This window comes from Salvelinus fontinalis, chromosome 24, assembly GCF_029448725.1.
Source record: "Salvelinus fontinalis isolate EN_2023a chromosome 24, ASM2944872v1, whole genome shotgun sequence".
Classification (NCBI taxonomy): Eukaryota; Metazoa; Chordata; class Actinopteri; order Salmoniformes; family Salmonidae; genus Salvelinus; species Salvelinus fontinalis.
The window spans coordinates 39,749,926-39,772,112 of record NC_074688.1 but is presented as its reverse complement, the minus strand read 5'-3'; the positions used below and the strand labels follow the sequence as shown (position 1 = coordinate 39,772,112).

Sequence of the window (22,187 nt, the reverse complement as noted above, 5' to 3'; positions counted from 1 at the left end):
ACACAGCCCGATCTCTAGCAATTGAGCCTGGAGACGAGGTAACCCATCAGAGTGTGGATGGGCTGCCCAAATATTTAGTTTACGTCCCAATATTACACGTTATATACATCACTGAAGACTGAAATACAAACTATTTATAGAAACACCGGATTTGAATAACATTCTACCCATGAGGCCAGTAGATCATTTTACTGCAGACCTGTTATCTTTATCTCCCAGCTGCATTGTTAAGGTCCCTTTAGAGCCTGTCCATGTGCTCTCTTTGGTGCTCCCAATCACACACACACACAGACAGACGGACGGACGGACAGACGGACACAGACTAGGTGCTTTTATGAAGCTCATTACTTGATGTAGACTATGAGACATGACCAGCAGAAGGAACCACACGGACACTGTCAGGCTCCTTAATAGTCACCACTAGTCAGTGACCTGCTCCCCCTCCCCCCTCCTGCCCCTCAGACTTCCTACAACCCCCACACACCTCCCCCCTCCTGCCCCTCAGACTTCCTACAACCCCCACACACACCTCCCCCTTCCTGCCCCTCAGACTTCCTACAACCCCCACACACCTCCCCCCTCCTGCCCCTCAGACTTCCTACAACCCCCACACACACCTCCCCCCTCCTGCCCCTCAGACTTCCTACAACCCCCACACACACCTCCCCCCTCCTGCCTCTCAGACTTCCTACAACCCCCACACACACCTCCCCCCTCCTGCCCCCCCAGACTTCCTACAACCCCCACACACACCGCCCCCCTCCTGCCTCTCAGACTTCCTACAACCCCCACACACACCTCCCCCCGCTGCTCCCTCTGTGAACATTTAACCCCCACACACACCTCCCCCCGCTGCTCCCTCTGTGAACATTTAACCCCCACTCCAATGGACATGTATATTTATCATTGTCACAGTTGTAAACAGGTACTGTATATATTATTAGTAGTAGTATTTATAGTTTCATTCACACCTGCACTGTTGGAGCTCGGAGCTGAAGAATGTCACTGTACCCTGCAACTACACCTGTGATTCAATCAAACCTCAGATGTGAAAAAATAATCTCCACTGGGACCCAGCAGCATTATGGAGTGTGTGTGTGTGTGTGTGTGTGTGTGTGTGTGTGTGTGTGTGTGTGTGCGTGCGTGCGTGCGTGCGTGCGTGCGTGCGTGCGTGCGTGTGTAATGAGACAGCACACATCAAACAAGAACGCAGCTGAAGAAGACTCTGTCGTGTATCTTCTGTGAAACAGATCATTAACTCAGGATGGTTAAGGTAAGGGGAACGGTTTGGGATATGGTTAAAACCCTAAAATGTAAACATTAGCACTGGGATTGAACACGCAACCCTCGGTGCCAGAGCTTTTGGCTTATGCCATCCCCGTCCAGAATGCCCTAGCAGACCCCAAGCCTAGCAGACCCCAAGCCTAGCAGACCCCAAGCCTAGCAGACCACACGTCTAGCAGACCCCAAGCCTAGCAGACCCCAAGCCTAGCAGGCCCCAAGCCTAGCAGACCCCAAGTCTAGCAGACCCCAAGCCTAGCAGACCCCAAGCCTAGCAGACCCCAAGCCTAGCAGACCCCAAGCTTAGCAGACCCCAAGCCTAGCAGACCCCAAGCCTAGCAGACCCCAAGCCTAGCAGACCCCAAGCTTAGCAGACCCCAAGCTTAGCAGACCCCAAGCCTAGCAGACCCCAAGCCTAGCAGACCCCAAGCTTAGCAGACCCCAAGCCTAGCAGACCCCAAGCCTAGCAGACCCCAAGCCTAGCAGACCCCAAGCTTAGCAGACCCCAAGCCTAGCAGACCCCAAGCCTAGCAGACCCCAAGCCTAGCAGACCCCAAGCTTAGCAGACCCCAAGCTTAGCAGACCCCAAGCCAAGCAGACCCCAAGCCTAGCAGACCCCAAGCCTAGCAGACCCCAAGCCTAGCAGACCCCAAGCTTAGCAGACCCCAAGCCTAGCAGGCCCCAAGCCTAGCAGACCCCAAGCCTAGCAGACCCCAAGCCTAGCAGACCCCAAGCCTAGCAGACCCAAAGCCTAGCAGACCCCAAGCCTAGCAGACCCCAAAGCTTTAAAGTCATCTCCCGACAACCTGCTTATCTGGACGGACGTCGGACTTCACAGTGGATTTTGAGCGACATGGCTGATCACTCCATTTTCTTGATGTGGCGGCAACGATTTAGCTGTTAAATTAAATTAATATAGGGGAAACACTGCACACACATACACACAGACACACACATCACCCGGGTAGTGAGGAGCTGAATCTCAGTTCATGCCATATGAATCTACCGAGTGAGACAATCTATGGGCAAGCGCTAATAAACACACACACGCACACACACACAGACGGCAGGCAGCTTCGAGGTTAGAGCATTTGGTCAGTAGCCAAAAAGTCACCAGTTCAAATCCCGGAGCTGACAAAGTGAAAACTCTGTTGCTGTGCCCTTGAGCAAGGCACTTAACTCCCATTTCTCCAGGGACGCTGGACAATGGTGACCCTGGCCGTGACCCCACACCCTGCTAGGTTTTGCAAGAACCACATGTCCATTACACACTTGGAACAACGAACACTTGTATAAATGTGTAACAGGATAAATACAAGTACACCCCAAATTAGTATTAATATCTTACACCAGCCCGCCCTTCTGCCATTAACTTCTTGACGCTAGACCGTGACGACAGAGTGTGGTTTGTAAACCGGCTGCTGGAGACAAAGTGCAGCACGCGCCGCTCCGTTAGAACATAAATCGCGGATCATCCTCGAGGAGCCTTGATGTCTATCTCCTCCAGTGCGCATCTAAAATGCACTGGTAGTGTTAAAAAGTGTACTATTCTGGAAGCTACTTTCCGTTAAGGTTAAGATATATCCAACTGGACTGCTCAAATATAGCCTATCGGAGTGACTCACCAGGGATGTAGTCTAGCCTATGTGTGCCATTCTAATTTGTGTAATGTTTAGGCATTGGTTCAAAGTTTCTTTTTTATATATGTGCGGCTGAACATTGGGCAACACAAGCCAGGTCGACAAAGTTACCTAAACAAACATGTCCTCGACTCTCAGCTCCCCATCGCAGAACAACAGCAGTCTTTTCACTGCGAGCTACGAGAGGACGGACCTCACCGAGACGCAAAGACACATAAGCATGCTTCTCTTCGGCTTGTGCGTCGCCATCGCCGCTGCTACCTTCGTGGGAGGTGTGTATTCTCTCATCTTTTTCATCCAAATGAGGTGGAAAACCATCCTGTGGCTCATCGTGGCTTCGATGTCCGTGGACGATCTGCTCAGCGTAATACCTCTCTCCCTCTTCATGCTCCTCCAGTGGGAGAGAGATGGAGAGGGAGGGTCGGTGACCATATGCACTTTATCGGGACTTCTCTATGTGTTCCAAGGACTCTCCAGCAATATGAAGGCTTGCCTTATTGCAGCCTACACCTTTTACGTTACTAAGCGAGAAAGAAGTCCTCGGCCGTTAAGCGTGATGTGGGCGATAGCCGGGGTGTGGGTAGTCAGCCTGACCGTCAGTGTACTACCCCTGTGCGGCTGGGGGAGTTTCATCCCGGTCTCTCTAGGCTGTTTCCCAGAGAGCCACAGCTTTTACGTTCTGCTCCTTTTCTCTTTGTACTCCTTGTGTTTCTGCGGATTGGTCTTATTCTTCGTTCCTCTCACCTACCAGCTACTATGTTCCAGGGAGCCACAGAGGACGTTCTACCCGAGCTACTTGGATATAGCCAGGGATCTGACAGGGGACGGGTCTGCGCCTCTCTGCGACCTCCCGTCCTTCTCTCGGGATAGCTTGGACAGAAGTTTCAGTGCCTACAACGAGCTGTGTCCGGTTGGGTCGGGGAAAGGGCTAGGGGTGCGGGGCCCAGTGGAAACATATACCTGCCCAACCCCTACCTCTGACGGTGTACTGAGGGATGGAACCATCAATAACTGGGAATCCCCTGCGTTCTTTGCACAAAAGCGCTTCTCCATGATCCTAGCGGTAGTGAGAGTTGTCTTGTGGATGCCGATGATGGTGAGTGGTCTAGAGATGGAAAAATGTGTAGATTAAGAAATATCAAATCACATATAGGCTATGTATGCTTTTATAACAAATAGGTGTTCATGTGGGGTTTCAACTAGGTATATTGTATTGTATACAGTGTATTTCCTGCAATGCCACATTGAATAGGCTGTATGCCTAATCTATAAAACATGTAGGGTAAGGTGGGGTAACAAGCCCCCATAAGAGCACTATTCAATCGCAGACACAAAACTTGACCCCTGAAGATTAGTGTGTTAAAACCTATTTAATGAATTTTGTTTAGCATTTGTCTTGTAATTAAATCTTAAAAGCTAGAGACTAGGTAGGCTGTCTTATTTTACCGTTTTTTACAATCCCTTTGGCACTAATTTCAGAACCTTGTGGTCATTTTTCAATACTCTAGACACAAAACTCTAAACGGTCATCACTTGTAACACAGGCTGTCCAATGTTCAGAACATTGCATTGTGCATTCATATCTTTAAAGAAACCTTGCACTTGCAGAATCATTGGTTCAAATAACTAATTTATTATGAAATACCATAGGAACATTCATTTAGATCAGACCACACACAAGATACCGATAGTTTCACTGTGTAGTTGTTTTTTCAATCTTTAAATATTGTAGTACAAAATATGTGATACATGTTTCATTATTGTACTACACGTAAGTACATCACTGTAAAAGGACTAGTAAAGAGAATACTACAGACTCAGTGGAATCATTGAACAAAATCTGAAATGTATTGATTAAATACAATAAAATCACCTATAGGTTTCTTTGAATCAAAGCAAAAATAATTAGCTACAAAAAAGAAAAACACTACAGTAAAACATCAACTGCAGTGTTCCTCACCTGGCTTACTGTAAAACATCAACTGCAGTGTTCCTCACCTGGCTTACTGTAAAACATCAACTGCAGTGTTCCTCACCTGGCTTACTGTAAAACATCAACTGCAGTGTTCCTCACCTGGCTTACTGTAAAACATCAACTGCAGTGTTCCTCACCTGGCTTACTGTAAAACATCAATTGCAGTGTTCCTCACCTGGCTTACTGTAAAACATCAACTGCAGTGTTCCTCACCTGGCTTACTGTAAAACATCAACTGCAGTGTTCCTCACCTGGCTTACTGTAAAACATCAACTGCAGTGTTCCTCACCTGGCTTACAGTAAAACATCAACTGCAGTGTTCCTCACCTGGCTTACTGTAAAACATCAACTGCAGTGTTCCTCACCTGGCTTACTGTAAAACATCAACTGCAGTGTTCCTCACCTGGCTTACTGTAAAACATCAACTGCAGTGTTCCTCACCTGGCTTACTGTAAAACATCAACTGCAGTGTTCCTCACCTGGCTTACTGTAAAACATCAACTGCAGTGTTCCTCACCTGGCTTACTGTAAAACATCAATTGCAGTGTTCCTCACCTGGCTTACTGTAAAACATCAATTGCAGTGTTCCTCACCTGGCTTACTGTAAAACATCAACTGCAGTGTTCCTCACCTGGCTTACTGTAAAACATCAACTGCAGTGTTCCTCACCTGGCTTACTGTAAAACATCAACTGCAGTGTTCCTCACCTGGCTTACAGTAAAACATCAACTGCAGTGTTCCTCACCTGGCTTACTGTAAAACATCAACTGCAGTGTTCCTCACCTGGCTTACTGTAAAACATCAACTGCAGTGTTCCTCACCTGGCTTACTGTAAAACATCAACTGCAGTGTTCCTCACCTGGCTTACTGTAAAACATCAACTGCAGTGTTCCTCACCTGGCTTACTGTAAAACATCAACTGCAGTGTTCCTCACCTGGCTTACTGTAAAACATCAACTGCAGTGTTCCTCACCTGGCTTACTGTAAAACATCAACTGCAGTGTTCCTCACCTGGCTTACTGTAAAACATCAACTGCAGTGTTCCTCACCTGGCTTACTGTAAAACATCAACTGCAGTGTTCCTCACCTGGCTTACTGTAAAACATCAACTGCAGTGTTCCTCACCTGGCTTACTGTAAAACATCCCTCAACCCTGTCTTGTGGATTTGGCCACAGGTTCTCATCCACATCAAAATGGATGATTTCATTAGCCAAACATCTTGGGAAGAATCTTCAGGCATGACGAATCCAGGCCTGACACTGGTCTGCCGTGATGTCATTGCATGCGTCATCCATGGCCTGGAGAAGGGTGGCTTGTCCGTGAGGGCGCCTATCATATAACTTCCACCTCCATGTGGAGAAAAATTCCTCAACCGGGTTAAGGACGGGAGAGTACGGGGTGGTAACTACTCCTTTCCCTGTACTTACAGGGTGATAAATTGTGGATGAGCCTGAAACCATGCTTGCACCATTTGAGCATGGTGGAACCTGACATTATCCCACACAATGACATAAGTCATGCCATTAGCTCTACGTACCTGATTTAGCCCATCAAGGAAGGTTACATTTGAACAGTGAATCATGTGGCTGCCTGCAACTCAATATATAGAGTATATAGAGTAGAGAGCTTTAGATGTTGTTCGACCTAACATTAGAACGGGCAAGATGCTTAATCTAAGCAAATTTGACCATGGTATGATTGTTGATGCCACACATGGTGATTCCAGCATCTCAGAAACAGCTGCCTTCCTGTGATTTTTATGCACTACAGTCTCTAGAGTTCACAGAGAATGGTGCGATAAACAAAACACATTCAGTGAGCGGCAGTTCTGTTGGCAAAACACCTTGTTAATGAGAGGTCAGAGGAGAATGTCCAGACTCATTCAAGCTAACAGAAAGGCCACAAATGCTCAATAACAGCTATTTAAAACAGTGGTGTGCAGAAGGGCATCTCTTAACATACAACACCGTATATAATTCAGGCTGTTGTGGAGGCAAAAGGGGGTCCTACACAGTACTAGATAGGTGTACCTAATAAAGTGGCTGGCGAGTGTACAGTAATGTCAAATCTGAAAACATGGTCTGGAAAAGTGGTACATGGGACCAAAGAAACAGTGTCTGATAAAGAATGATGATGAAATATTACATCCATAGATAATGTAGTCCAATTGGTTCATGTTCCACGGTAATTGGTGTCAATGGATCTCGTTATCCTGAAACGTTCATGATCTAAACATGGAATATTGTTCGTCAGTTTCCATACAACTATGCATTTAGAGTAATGCAACAGTTACTTCTCATTTTGAGCAGTTGTATCAATTGATAGTTAGATCATTGTAATGAAATGAATACACAGTCATTTCAGATGTAAAGTGTGAATTGCATTTTGAAATGGAAATACTTTGATGTTAAGTTGTGTCATTTTGAACAGGTGATTTTAGTTCAATGAACAAATGATCTTAGCTTTACGTGTATTGTATCCAAGCAATTGAAAAATGTGCATTTTGATCATTGGTTGTGAGTTTTGTGTCTAGAGTTTTGAAACATGACATCAAGGTCCCGAAATTTTACAAAGTGATTGTAAAAACTGTAATTGAATAAATGTAATATCGAAACAAAATGGAATTGCACATCTCACTGTTAATATCCTCACTATAGCTCGGTTAGCATTCAATTAGTGACAGATTTTCATGTGAATATTCTACAATCTGCATCCCTGTGGAACGTTTTTGACACCTTGTCAGGTCCACGCCCCAACAAATTGAGGCTGTTCAGAGGGCAAAAGGGGGTGCAACTCAATATTATAAAGGTATTCCTAATGTTTTATAAACTCAGTGTACATAACGTTTTCTAAATGATGAGATATTAAAACAACTTAACTCAGAAAAATTTTGTTATAGTGATTTTTTTTGTTTTGTTGATGAGACAGATGCATTTTAGTTAAGCAAAGTGGTTTTTGTGAGAATTACAGGGGGTGGGTGGTGCTGCAGTTCCCCCACATTACCTTATGTCATAATCTAATGATGCATTAGATTCATGAAGTAGGCCATATGGGTTTAAGTACATGCCGTTTCATTCACAGACTCTGGTGCTCGTGCGTCATGCTGTGAACGAGCGCAGCTCGTCCCTGGAAGCGGTGGAAACGGTGAGCTTCTTCCTGACCCTGCTGGCGCCTGCGGTCACGCCGGTGTTCATGCTCTCCGAGCGCTGGATCCACCTTCCGTGCGGGTGCTTCATCAACTGCCGGCAGACAACAGAGCGTGAGCCCACCGGTAGGCTATGCCCTCTGATTGTAAAGGGCCAGTGAGCTGAAAAACGTATGCGTACAAACCAGACGTTTATCTAAAGCAACGTAACATTTTAACATAGCCTACATGCCTATGAGAATAAAGTGCCCAGTATTGTGATAAAATCCCCTTAACATACAGTATAGTCCTACACATTAAACCTAACACATTTACACGGACACCAATTGTTAAAATAAAAAAATATGTGTGTCTGAAACACATAAGCCTACATCACTGTCATTTAAAAAAATTCAAAGTAATATAAATGTAATATGCATAGATTTTTTTGGTTTGTTGCAAAAGCCACTACATATAAGAATTTTCTTCCCACAGCAAAGAAGAGGAGATTGGAGTTTAACCTCTCTTTCCAACAAGGATACGGAATATACAAGTTATCCCACGCAACCAAACCCCACCACAGCCCGTCTGTCGAGAAGGCTTCCTATCAAAACCTCTTCAACTTCACAGAAAACCAACTTGCTGTGCTGGACAGCTCCGGCGTCACGAGCCTGCAGGCCGAGCTCGAGTTCATGACCCCACGTGAAGTAGACAGCTCCTCTCTGCACGAGCATGGCGAGCTGCTTCTCGAGGAGGAGGCAGGTGGGGGAGAGGCCCTCGCGCTGGCAGACTGCCTCCAGTTTCCTCACGGTAACCACGGAGACCAGGACAGCTTCTTCTGTGGGCCCAGCTCCCGGGACTGCGAGGACCTCAACCTCACGGACACGTCGTCCGTGTTCGAGGGAACGGAACGGAGACTGTCGCATGTAGAGTGCAGAAAAATGGAGCTGACGGACTGGGAGTGGTGTAGGAGTAAATCAGAGAGGACCCCCAGACAGGTAGCTAACCTCCCAACGTTTCCCTAATAGAGTGTAGGAGTAAATCAGAGAGGACTCGCAGACAGGTAGCTAATCTCCCAACGTTTCCCTATTAGGCTAACATAAACTAACTTTTAGGACCCTAAAACTCAACTCTGGACCTCAAAGCCACTTCGACTGCATTTTTTTCATTGTTCCCCTCTAATCAGAGGGACACCAGATGTGTGCAATTAATTATCAGATAGAACAGAAAACCAGCGAGCTCCGGATCTCGTAGGGTAAGAGTTGAGTACATCTTCTTTAGACTAAACCAACCAGTGCCATATATTTAGAAAAGAATATGTCTCGGGGCTAGACAAAAGGCTATCAGCTTTTTTTGGTCCTCCAATAATCGGTATCGTTGAAAAATCATAATCGGTCGACCTCTTGTACCTGTAGAGTGCCCTTCTCTATATGCATGCTGAAAGTCTGTTGTTAATTTGTTTACAGAGAAATAGCATTGTATTTGGTCTAACACAATTTTTTCTAACAGTTTGCTAAGAGCTGTCAGCAACTCATAGGTCTGCTGTTAGAACCAGTAAAGGCCGCTTTACCACTCTTGGGTAGCGGAATTACATTGGCTTTTCTCCAGGCCTGAGGACAAAGACTTTCCTCTCGGCTCAGATTAAGATATAACAGATAGGAGTGGCTATAGAGTCAGCTACCATCCTCAGTAGCTTTCCCTCTGAGGTGTCAATGCCAGGAGGTTTGTCATGGATAACAATCATTTTTCCACCTCTCCCACACTAACTTTACAGAATTCAAATTTGCAATGCTTTTCTTTCATTATTAGTTTTTTTTATGCACGAATAAGATGGCTCGCTGTTCGTTGTTGGCATTTCCTGCCTACGTTTGCCCACTTTGCTAATGAAGTAATCATTAAAATAATTAGCAGCATCAAATGGTTTTGTGATGAATAAGCCATCTGATTCAATGAAAGATGGAGTTGAATTTGTCTTTCTGCCCATCATTTCATTTAAAGTACTCCAATGTTTTTTTCTAGGATTATTTATATCATTGATCTTGGCTTCATAATACAGTTTCTTCTTCTTTTTGTTGATTTTAGTCACATAATTTAATATATCACATAATTTATCAATTTACATTAAGTCAGCCAGTCAGATATGCAGTCAGACTTATTAGCCACTTCTTCTGCCCCATCTCTTTCAACCATACAGTTTTTCAATTCCTCATCAATCCATTGCGCCTTAACAGATCTAACAGTCTGTTTCAAATCAAATGTTATTAGTCACATCCACGTGTTTAGCAGATGTTATTGCAGGTGTAGCGAAATGCTTGTGTTTCTAGCTCCGACAGTGTAGTGATATCTAGCAAGTAACATATACCCAATACACACAAGTCTAAGTATAGAATGGAATTAAGAATATATAAATATATGTATGAGCAATGTCAGAGCGGCATAGATTTAGATACACTAGATAGTATAGAATACAGTATAAACATATGAGATGAGTAATGCAAAATATGTAAACATTATTAAAGTGACTAGTGTTACATGTATTAAAGTGGCCAGTGATTTCAAGTCTATGTATATATGCAGTAGCCTCTAATGTGCTAGTGATGGCTATTTAACAGTCTGATGGCCTTGAGGTAGAAGCTGTTTTTCAGTCTCGGTCCCAGCTTTGATGCACCTGTACTGACCTTGCCTTCTGGATGTGTCACGTTCCTGACCTATTTCTGTTAGTTTGTTATATGTGTTAGTTGGTCAGGACGTGAGTTTGGGTGGGCATTCTATGTTTTCTGTTTCTATGTTGGTTTATGGGTTGCCTGGTATGGCTCTTAATTAGAGGCAGGTGTTTGGCGTTCCTCTAATTAAGAGCCATATTTAGGTAGGTGTTTTCACAGTGTTCGTTGTGGGTGGTTGTCTCCTGTGTCTGTGTATGTTGTTGCGCCACACGGGACTGTTTTCGGTTTGTTTGTTCAGTGTCATTTATGTGTAGGCTTTTTTCCCTGTTCGTGCGTTCTCGTGTGTTATGTGAGTCCGTCGTCCAGATCTGTCTACACCGTTTGTTGTTTTGTTAGTTTATTAGTCAAGTTCGTGTTTTCGTGTTTTTCTTTAATAAATCATGTCTTCACAATCCGCTGCATTTTGGTTCAATCCCTGCTCCTCCTCTTCTGATGAAGAGGAAGAGGAAAGCCGTTACAGAACCACCCACCGATTCAGAACCAAGCGGCGCGAAGTCGAGCAGGAGACTACACAGGAATCATGGACTTGGGAGGAAGTATTGGAAGGTAAAGGACACTGGGCTCACATTGGGGAATATCTCCGCGCTCTTGAGGAGATGGAGGCAGCGAGAGCCCAGAGCAGTGGTATGAGGAGGCAGCAAGGAGACGTGGCTGGAAATCCGAGAGGAGACCCCAAAAATGTATTGGGGGGGGGGCTAAGAGGTAGTGGGCCAAGGGCAGGTAGGAGACCTGCGCCCACTTCCCAGGCTTACCGTGGAGAGCGGGAGTACGGGCAGGCGCCGTGTTACGCAGTAGAGCGCACGGTGTCTCCTGTACGAGTGCATAGCCCAGTGCGGGTTATTCCACCTCGCTGCACTGGTAGGGCTAGATTGGGCATTGAGCCAGGTGTCATGAGGCCGGCTCAACGCGTCTGTTCTCCAATGCGTCTCCTCGGGCCGGCTTACATGGCACCAGCCTTACGCATGGTGTCCCGGTTCGCCTACATAGCCCGGTGCGGGTTTTTCCACCTCCCCGCACTGGTCAGGCTACGGGGAGCATTCAACCAGGTAAGGTTGGGCAGGCTCGGTGCTCAAGGGAGCCAGTACGTCTTCACGGTCCGGTATTTCCGGCACTACCTCCCCGCCCCAGCCCAGTAACCCCAGTGCCTACACTATGCACCAGGCTTCCAGTGCCTTTCCAGAGCCCTGTTCCTCCTCCACGCACTCTCTCTATGGTGGTGTCTCCAGCCCGGTGCCTCCAGTTCCGGCACCGCGCACTAAGCCACCTGTGCGTCTCCTAAGTCCTGTGCACACTGTTGTTTCTCCCCGCACTTGTCCTGAGGTGCTCAGTCCGGTACCACGCACCAGGCATATAGTGCGCTTCGAGAGGTCAGTGTGCCCTGTCCCTACTCCCCGCACTAGGCTTGAAGTGCGTGTCCTCAGTCAGGTGCCTCCAGTTCCGGCACCACGCACCAAGCCTACAGTGCGTCTCAGCCGGCCAGAGTCTGCCGTCTGCCCAACGGCGCATGAACTGCCTGTCTGCCATGGGCCTGCAAAGCTGCCCGTCTGCCATGAGCCTACAGAGCCTTCCGCCAGACAGGAGCAGCCAGAGCCATCCGCCAGACAGGAGCAGTCTGAGCCATCCGTCTCTGCAGCGCCATCTGAGCCATCCGTCTCCCCAGCGCCATCTGAGCCATCCGTCTCCCCAGCGCCGTCTGAGCCATCCGTCTCCCCAGCGCCGTCTGAGCCATCCGTCTGTCCCGAGCCATTAGAGCCGCCCGTCTGTTCCGAGCCGTCAGAGCCGATAGTCAGTCAGGAGCCGCTAGAGCCGCCAACCAGACAGGATCTGCCAGAGCCGCCAACCAGACAGGATCTGCCAGAGCCGCCAACCAGACAGGATCTGCCAGAGCCGCCAACCAGACAGGATCTGCCAGAGCCGCCAACCAGACAGGATCTGCCAGAGCCGCCAACCAGACAGGATCTGCCAGAGCCGCCAACCAGACAGGATCTGCCAGCCGCCAACCAGACAGGATCTGCCAGAGCCGTCAGTGAGCCATGAGCATCCAGAGCCGTCAGCCAGCCATGAGCGTCCAGAGCCGTCAGCCAGCCATGAGCGTCGAGAGCCATCAGCCAGCCATGAGCGTCGAGAGCCGTCAGCCAGCCATGAGCGTCGAGAGCCGTCAGCCAGCCATGAGCGTCCAGAGCCGTCAGCCAGTCTTGAGCTGTCCCTTAGCCCAGAACGGCTATTTACCCAGAACTGCCCCTCAGTCCAGAGCTGTCTCTCTGTCCGGAGCTGCCTTTCAGTCCGGAGTTGCCCCTCTATCCTGAGCTACCTCTCTATCCTGAGCTACCTCTCTATCCTGATCTATCCCTCTGTCTTGAGCTATCCCTCTGTCCTGAGCTATCCCTCTGTCCCGGTGCTGCCCCTGTTGTCGATGTTACCAAAAGGATTTAGTGGGGGTAAGATGAGGGTGGACATTCATAGGGGGAAATGGAAGCTGGGATTGACTATGGTGGGGTGGGGACCTTGCCCGGAGCCTGAGCCACCACCGTGGTCAGATGCCCACCCAGACCCTCCCCTAGACTTTGTGCTGGTGCGCCCGGAGTTCGCACCTTATGGGGGGGGTTATGTCACGTTCCTGACCTATTTCTGTTAGTTTGTTGTATGTGTTAGTTGGTCAGGACGTGAGTTTGGGTGGGCATTCTATGTTTTCTGTTTCTATGTTGGTTTATGGGTTGCCTGGTATGGCTCTTAATTAGAGGCAGGTGTTTGGCGTTCCTCTAATTAAGAGTCATATTTAGGTAGGTGTTTTCACAGTGTTCGTTGTGGGTGGTTGTCTCCTGTGTCAGTGTTTGTCGCACCATTCGGGACTGTTTCGGTTTGTTTGTTCATCGTTAATTTATGTGTAGGCTATTTTCCCTGTTCGTGCGTTATTCGTGTTATGTGAGTCCGTCGTTCAGATCTGTCTACACCGTTTGTTGTTTTGTTAGTTTATTAGTCAAGTTCGTGTTTTCGTGTTTTTCTTTAATAAATCATGTCTTCACAATCCGCTGCATATTGGTTCAATCCCTGCTCCTCCTCTTCTGATGAAGAGGAAGAGGAAAGCCGTTACAGGATGATAGCGGGGTGAACCGGCAGTGGCTCTGGTGGTTGTTGTCCTTGATTATCTTTTTGGCCTTCCTGTGACATCGGGTGTTGTAGGTGTCCTGGAGGGCAGGTAGTTTGTGATGCGTTGGGCAGACCGCACCACCCTCTGGAGAGCCCTACGTTTGTGGGTAGTTGCCGTACCAGGCGGTGATGCAGCCCGATAGGATGCTCTCAATAGTGCATCTGTAAAAGTTTGTGAGGGTTTTAGGTGCCAAACCAAACTTCTTCAACCTGAGGCGCTGTTGGGTACGGATACAGCTTTAGAACAAAGTTCTACAGTATTAGTAAAACAGTGATCGATACATGTGGATGATCTTGTTCCTGTAGTGTTTGTAAAGACCCTGGTAGGTTGATTAATAACCTGAACCAGATTACAGGCACTGGTTACAGTAAGAAGCTTCGTCTTGAGCGGAAAGCTTGATGAAAACCAGTCAATATTCAGGTCTCCAAGAAAGTAGACCTCTCTTAAGTCTATGAAATGCTTATTAGTTGGTGTGTGTGTGATAAACTTGTGCTTGCATTTTATTTTATTTTTTTAACCTTTATTTAACTAGGCAAGTCAGTTAAGAACAAATTCTTATTTTCAATGACGGCCTAGGAACAGTGGGTTAACTGCCTTGTTCAGGGGCAGACAACAGATTTTTACCTTGTCAGCTCAGGGATTCAATCTTGCAACCTTTCGGTTACTAGTCCAACGCTCTAACCACTAGGCTACCTGTCGCATTGAAGTGCCAGTCATTGTAGAGTCACATTACAGTCACAGGCATGTTATTGGCTGTCCTTTTTAACCACAGTAACCCAGATTCATGTCAGTAATCAAAGCGTCGATCAATGGCTAGAATCATTTCAGTGAATTATCCCTGACCTTAAACCCCCCCCCCCCCCCCCCCCCCCCACACACACATTACATGGAAATGACAACAGGAGATACCTGTAGGCCTACATGTAAACGACACTATGGTTTTTGCTATCCTTCCTGTCTTAGTTAACCACTTACAGTACGTCAGAATAGTAGTGTCGTACTCTGTATTTGACAGGAATCCTCATTTTATTCAGATATAACCCTATGATTCTAAAGTTTCACTTCTCATGATAAGCCTTACATCCAAAACCAAGGTGTTTAATGTAACACCATGAAATCCATTAACACTCTTTGTGAACTCTGAGTCTATTCAGATTCAGTTCTGTAGATGGTGTCTTCAGTCTGTTTCCGGGCCTGGTGTGAACAGCTACAGTGAAAGGTGTGAAGGAGGTTTGGCCATGTGTTAATAAAACAGCTGTAGGGGTGTAGACTATACAGTCTCTCCACTGCTGCAGGAAACGGAGAAACAGCTGTTTTTCTGTCCCCGTTTGAGACCACCCACTCAGTCCCCGATCTCAAAGACACGCACATTAACACTCACACACACCTGTACACGTGCTTACATGCGTGTGTGTGTGTGGGTCGTACCTGTTCTGGTAATGGGTTTCTGACACTAACTGATAGTGGACTGGATGGTATTGAGCTGACAGCCAGGAGAAATCAGACTGAATGATATTAAGATGACAGCCAGGAGAAATCAGACTGGATGATATTAAGATAACAGCCAGGAGAAATCAGACTGGATGATATTAAGATAACAGCCAGGAGAAGTCAGACTGAATGATATTGAGATGACAGCCAGGAGAAATCAGACTGAATGATATTGAGATGACAGCCAGGAGAAATCAGACTGGATGATATTAAGATAACAGCCAGGAGAAATCAGACTGAATGATATTGAGCTGACAGCCAGGAGAAGTCAGACTGGATGATAATGAGATGACAGCCAGGAGAAATCAGACTGGATGATATTAAGATAACAGCCAGGAGAAGTCAGACTGAATGATATTGAGATGACAGCCAGGAGAAATCAGACTGGATGATATTAAGATAACAGCCAGGAGAAATCAGACTGGATGATATTAAGATAACAGCCAGGAGAAATCAGACTGAATGATATTAAGATGACAGTCAGGAGACCAGGAGAAGTCAGACTGAATGGTATTAAGATGACAGCCAGGAGAAGTCAGACTGAATGATATTGAGATGGCAGCCAAGAGAAATCAGACTGAATGATATTGAGATGACAGTCAGGAGAAATCAGACTGGATGATATTGAGATGACAGCCAGGAGAAATCAGACTGGATGATATTAAGATAACAGCCAGGAGAAATCAGACTGAATGATATTGAGATGACAGTCAGGAGAAATCAGACTGGATGATATTGAGATGACAGCCAGGAGAAATCAGACTGAATGATATTGAGATGACAGTCAGGAGAAGTCAGACTGGATGATAATGAGATGACAGCCAGGAGAAATCAGACTGGATGATATTGAGATGACAGTCAGGAGAAATCAGACTGGATGATATTGAGATGATAGCCAGGAGAAATCAGACTGGATGATATTAAGATGACAGTCAGGAGACCAGGAGAAGTCAGACTGAATGGTATTAAGATGACAGCCAGGAGAAATCAGACTGAAGGAGGCAAGGAGAGTGGGTACGAGGAGTGAAATGAACTCTCAATAGATTAGGACAGGGCTTCTGAAAGATACCACTGTGGGCTAGTAGTGAACTCTCATTAAATCGGGACAGGGCTTCTGAGCGATACCACTGTGGGCTAGTAGTGAACTCACAGTAGATTGGAACAGGGCTTCTGAGCGATACCACTGTGGGCTAGTAGTGAACTCACAGTAGATTGGGACATGGCTTCTGAGCGATACCACTGTGGGCTAATAGTGAACTCACAGTAGATTGGGACATGGCTTCTGAGCGATACCACTGTGGGCTAGTAGTGAACTCACAGTAGATTGGGACAGGGCTTCTGAGCGATACCACTGTGGGCTAGTAGTGAACTCTCGATAGATTGGGACAGGGCTTCTGAGCGATACCACTGTGGGCTAATAGTAAAGTCTTGGTAGATTGGGACAGGGCTTCTGAGCGATACCACTGTGGGCTAATAGTGAACTCACGGTAGTTTGGGACATGGCTTCTGAGCGATACCACTGTGGGCGACCCTATAATGTCTACTTTCTATTTCACAACATACTAAATCCTACACCTTCTCTCTGTTAGAAAAGTCTGCTTTTCTCCAACATCGCTGCCAGACCTTGATGTTTTCCTTTTTGTGAGGCACTGAGTCCCAAATGAATTGATTTTAAGAGAATAAATGTATGTGCTCGCTACAAGAAACCTGGAAGAGGAGACAACAGAACAGAGAGGAAGAAACTGTCTCATTCTGCTCCAGATGGCAGCCATCCAGCCACAGGCGTTACCTTTGAAAGTGACAGTGAGTTCTGAGCGATACCACTGTAGGCTAGTAGTGAACTCTCGATAGATTGGGACAGGGCTTCTGAGCGATACCACTGTGGGCTAGTAGTGAACTCTTGGTAGTTTGGGACGGGGCTTCTGAACGATACCACTGTGGGCTAGTAGTGAACTTTTGGTAGTTTGGGACAGGGCTTCTGAGCGATAACACTGTGGGCTAGTAGTGAACTCACAGTAGTTTGGGACAGGGCTTCTGAGCGATACCACTGTGGGCTAGTAATGAACTCACAGTAGTTTGGGACAGGGCTTCTGAGCGATACCACTGTGGGCTAGTAGTGAACTCACAGTAGATTGGGACAGGGCTTCTGAGCGATACCACTGTGGGCTAGTAATGAACTCACAGTAGTTTGGGACAGGGCTTCTGAGCGATACCACTGTGGGCTAGTAGTGAACTCACAGTAGTTTGGGACAGGGCTTCTGAGCGATACCACTGTGGGCTAGTAGTGAACTCACAGTAGATTGGGACAGGGCTTCTGAGCGATACCCCTGTGAGCTAGTAGTGAACTCACGATAGATTGGGACAGGGCTTCTGAGCGATACCCCTGTGGGCTAGTAGTGAACTCTCGATAGATTGGGACAGGGCTTCTGAGCGATAGCCCTGTGGGCTAGTAGTGAACTCACGGTAGTTTGGGACAGGGCTTCTGAGCGATACCACTGTGGGCTAGTGGTGAACTCACGGTAGTTTGGGACAGGGCTTCTGAGCGATACCCCTGTGGCCTAGTAGTGAACTCACGGCAGTTTGGGACAGGGCTTCTGAGCGATACCCCTGTGGCCTAGTAGTGAACTCACGGTAGTTTGGGACAGGGCGTCTCAGCGATACCACTGTGGGCTAGTAGTGAACTCTTGGTAGATTTGAACAGGGCGTCTCAGCGATACCACTGTGGGCTAGTAGTGAACTCTTGGTAGATTTGAACACGGCGTCTCAGCGATACCACTGTGGGCTAGTAGTGAACTCTCGGTAGATTGCGACAGGGCTTCACACATACGCTCAGACGATCCATCAAGCAGGCAAAGTGTCAATTCAGGACTAAGATCGAATCCTACTACACCGACTCTGATGCTTGTCAGATGTGTCAGGGCTTGCAAACTGTCACGGAGTACAAAGGGAAACCCTTACTGCTCAGTGACTCGAGCCTACCAGATGAGCTAAATGCCTTCTATGCTCATCAGATGAATTACCAGGACATGGCCTGACCAGCTGCCAGGTGTCTTCACTGACATACCTATATGTGTCAAGCAGACCACCTTCTACACCTAAACCATAAGACTGCTGACCAGCTGCCAGGTGTCTTCACTGACATACCTATATGTGTCAAGCAGACCACCTTCTACACCTAAACCATAAGACTGCTGACCAGCTGCCAAGTGTCTTCACTGACATACCTATATGTGTCAAGCAGACCACCTTCTACACCTAAACCATAAGACTGCTGACCAGCTGCCAGGTGTCCTCACTGACATACCTATATGTGTCAAGCAGACCACCTTCTACACCTAAACCATAAGACTGCTGACCAGCTGCCAAGTGTCTTCACTGACATACCTATATGTGTCAAGCAGACCACCTTCTACACCTAAACCATAAGACTGCTGACCAGCTGCCAGGTGTCCTCACTGACATACCTATATGTGTCAAGCAGACCACCTTCTACACCTAAACCATAAGACTGCTGACCAGCTGCCAGGTGTCTTCACTGACATACCTATATGTGTCAAGCAGACCACCATAGTCCCTGTGTCCAAAAAACGCCAAGTTAACCTGTCCTTACTGACTATCGCCCCCGAAGAACTCACATCTGTAGCCGGGAAATGCTTTGAAAGGCTGGTCATGGCTCGCATCAACGCCATCATCCCAGTCACCCTGGACCCCCTCCAATTTGCATACCGCCCCAACAGATCCACAGATGAAGCAATCTCTATTGAAAGGCCCTAAAATTGTCAAAGGCTAGAGCCACGCAAGTCATAGACGGTTCTCTCTGCCACCGCACGGCAAGCGGTATCGGAGAGCCAAGTCTGCGACCAAAAGGCTCCTGAACAGCTTCTAACCCCAAACCATAAGACTGCTGAACAGCTTCTACCCCCAAAACCAAAAGACTGCTGAACAGCTTCTAACCCCAAGCCATAAGACTGCTGAACAGCTTCTACCCCCAAACCATAAGACTGCTGAACAGCTTCTACCCCCAAGCCATGAGACTGCTGAACAACTTCTATCCCCAAACCATGAGACTGCTGAACAACTTCTATCCCCAAACCATCAGACTGATGAACAGCTTCTACCCCCAAGCCATAAGACTGCTGAACAGCTTCTTCCCCCAAGCCATAAGACTGCTGAACAGCTTCTTCCCCCAAGCCATAAGACTGCTGAACAGCTTCTTCCCCCAAGCCATAAGACTGCTGAACATCTTCTATCCCCCAAGCCATAAGACTGCTGAACAGCTTCTTCCCCCAAGCCATAAGACTGCTGAACAGCTTCTTCCCCCAAGCCATAAGACTGCTGAACATCTTCTATCCCCCAAGCCATAAGACTGCTGAACAGCTTCTTCCCCCAAGCCATAAGACTGCTGAACAGCTTCTTCCCCCAAGCCATAAGACTGCTGAACAGCTTCTTCCCCCAAGCCATAAGACTGCTGAACAGCTTCTTCCCCCAAGCCATAAGACTGCTGAACAGCTTCTTCCCCCAAGCCATAAGACTGCTGAACAGCTTCTTCCCCCAAGCCATAAGACTGCTGAGTTAATAAAATGGCCACCTAGACTTTTTGCATTGACACCCTATTGTTATTTTTTTTGCACCGGCTCTATGCACGCTTACTGGAATCTACCCACGCACTCACACATACTACACTGACACTCCAACACACCCACACACACCCACACACGTACACACACGCACGCGCACACACACGCACGCACGCACGCACGCATGCACACACACACACACACACACACACACACACACACACACACACACACTACATACACTCACACACATAAAACACACACACACATACATATTGACGCCACACACTCACTCTTTCATACTCTTCACATACCTGCTGCTACTCTGTTTATTATATATCCTGATTGTCAAGTCACTTTTACCCCTACCTACATGTAAATATGAATTACCTTCATTACCTCATTACCCCCTCCGTTACCCCCGCACATTGACTTTACCCAGTACTCCTTGTATATAGCCTGGTTATTGTTGTTTTATCAAATACTAATTTATTTGACACACACACACACACACACACACACACACACACACACACACACACACACACACACACACACACACACACACACACACACACACACACACACACACACACACACACACACACACACACACACACACACACATTGTACTCCAGACACACCATGTTCCATACAGACACAAACAAATGCGCTGCTTTCTACAGCCCTACAGCCCTACAGTGTTGTGGATCAGAAAGAATGAGCCTTGGCTGTAAAATCCATTTAGTGGGCCTCTGCAGTGAGGCTTTGACACTCAGTTTGCGTCCTGTTTGTAGTAGTGTGTGTGTGGGTGTGTGTGTGTGTGCAGGTGTGTGTCAAAGGGCAAGTCAAATAGGGGTGCTTATATTTGTTCTGTTTTGCTGCATGTACGAGTGTGAAGTATGAAATGTGAATTGTGTGGTTTTTTGTATATCCCAGCTCCCCCTGAGACGCCCTCGGAGACTGGGGTCACGGCCAGGGATCTGCCGTTACTGACTGCCACCCTGGAGAAATTAGGGGTTCACATGTCGGATCTTCATTTGAGCCACTTTTCTATAGCAGGACATCTTACAGCAACAGGAAGTGTGAATTATTATGTAGATGATCATTGTTCATCGGGGTTGATACATTTTTCATTAGGACAAATCAAGTCTGACATTTTAAAGTGGAAATTACTTTAGAGAAGCGTTTTTAAAGCTTGGAATACACTTCCTGGAATTCCTGCTGTGAAAATTGTGTTTAATTTAAGATCCAATTTCTGTAAGTGCAAGGGCAAATCAACAGATTTTTCACCTTCCGGATCGGGGATTCAATCTAGCAACCTTTCAGTTACTGGCCCAACGCTCTAACTGCTAGGCTACCTGCCACCCGTGTGTGTTCTGTGTGTGTGTGTGTGTGTGTGTGTGTGTGTGTGTGTGTGTGTGTGTGTGTGTGTGTGTGTGTGTGTGTGTGTGTGTGTGTGTGTGTGTGTGTGTGTGTGTGTGTGTGTGTGTGTGTGTGTGTGTGTGTGTGTGTGTGTGTGTGTTAAGAAAATGTTACATAGTATATACTGAACGGTCATCCGTAAATATACACGTGTAACATTTATGTAAACACATTAGGAACTGAGGAACAGAAGGCCACATGCTGCACAGTGCTGTGCTATGAGCAGATGAAAGCAGACCGGGTTGTGTTGGGTTTGTTTTATGTTGTTGCTTTCTGTTAACAGTCAGGATTCTATAGTCCACTGCCTCTAAACCACTGCTACAAGCCGCTAGCTTCTGTCTTCCACTGTGAGGTGAGATACTAAGAAAGAGGTCTTTGGCCTCTCAGTGACTCTACAAAGACAGGCTGACGTTCATTATTACTCTATGTCTCTCTCTGGGAGGATTTAGTATCACTCTATATCTCTGGGAGGATTTAGTATCACTCTATGTCTCTGGGAGGATTTAGTATCACTCTATGTCTTTCTCTGGGAGGATTTAGTATCACTCTATGTCTCTGGGAGGATTTAATATCACTCTATGTCTCTGGGAGGATTTAGTATCACTCTATGTCTCTGGGAGGATTTAATATCACTCTATGTCTCTGGGAGGATTTAGTATCACTCTATGTCTCTGGGAGGATTTAGTATCACTCTATGTCTCTGGGAGGATTTAATATCACTCTATGTCTCTCTCTGGGAGGATTTAGTATCACTCTATGTCTCTGGGAGGATTTAATATCACTCTATGTCTCTGGGAGGATT

At 46.9% G+C, this 22,187-nt stretch overlaps 1 protein-coding gene across 1 annotated transcript in view; it reads left to right on the top strand.

The window, feature by feature from the left end:
• The first annotated feature begins 2,662 nt into the window (after window positions 1–2,662).
• Window positions 2,663–22,187, top strand: part of LOC129822422 (probable G-protein coupled receptor 149) — a 24,956-nt gene continuing 5,431 nt past the window's right edge. Inside the window, exons 1-3 of the mRNA XM_055880699.1 lie at window positions 2,663–4,017; window positions 7,979–8,168; window positions 8,517–9,019. Coding sequence (XP_055736674.1) covers window positions 3,043–4,017; window positions 7,979–8,168; window positions 8,517–9,019 — 1,668 coding nt within the window. The 5' untranslated portion in view covers window positions 2,663–3,042. The remainder of the gene's footprint in view (window positions 4,018–7,978; window positions 8,169–8,516; window positions 9,020–22,187) is intronic.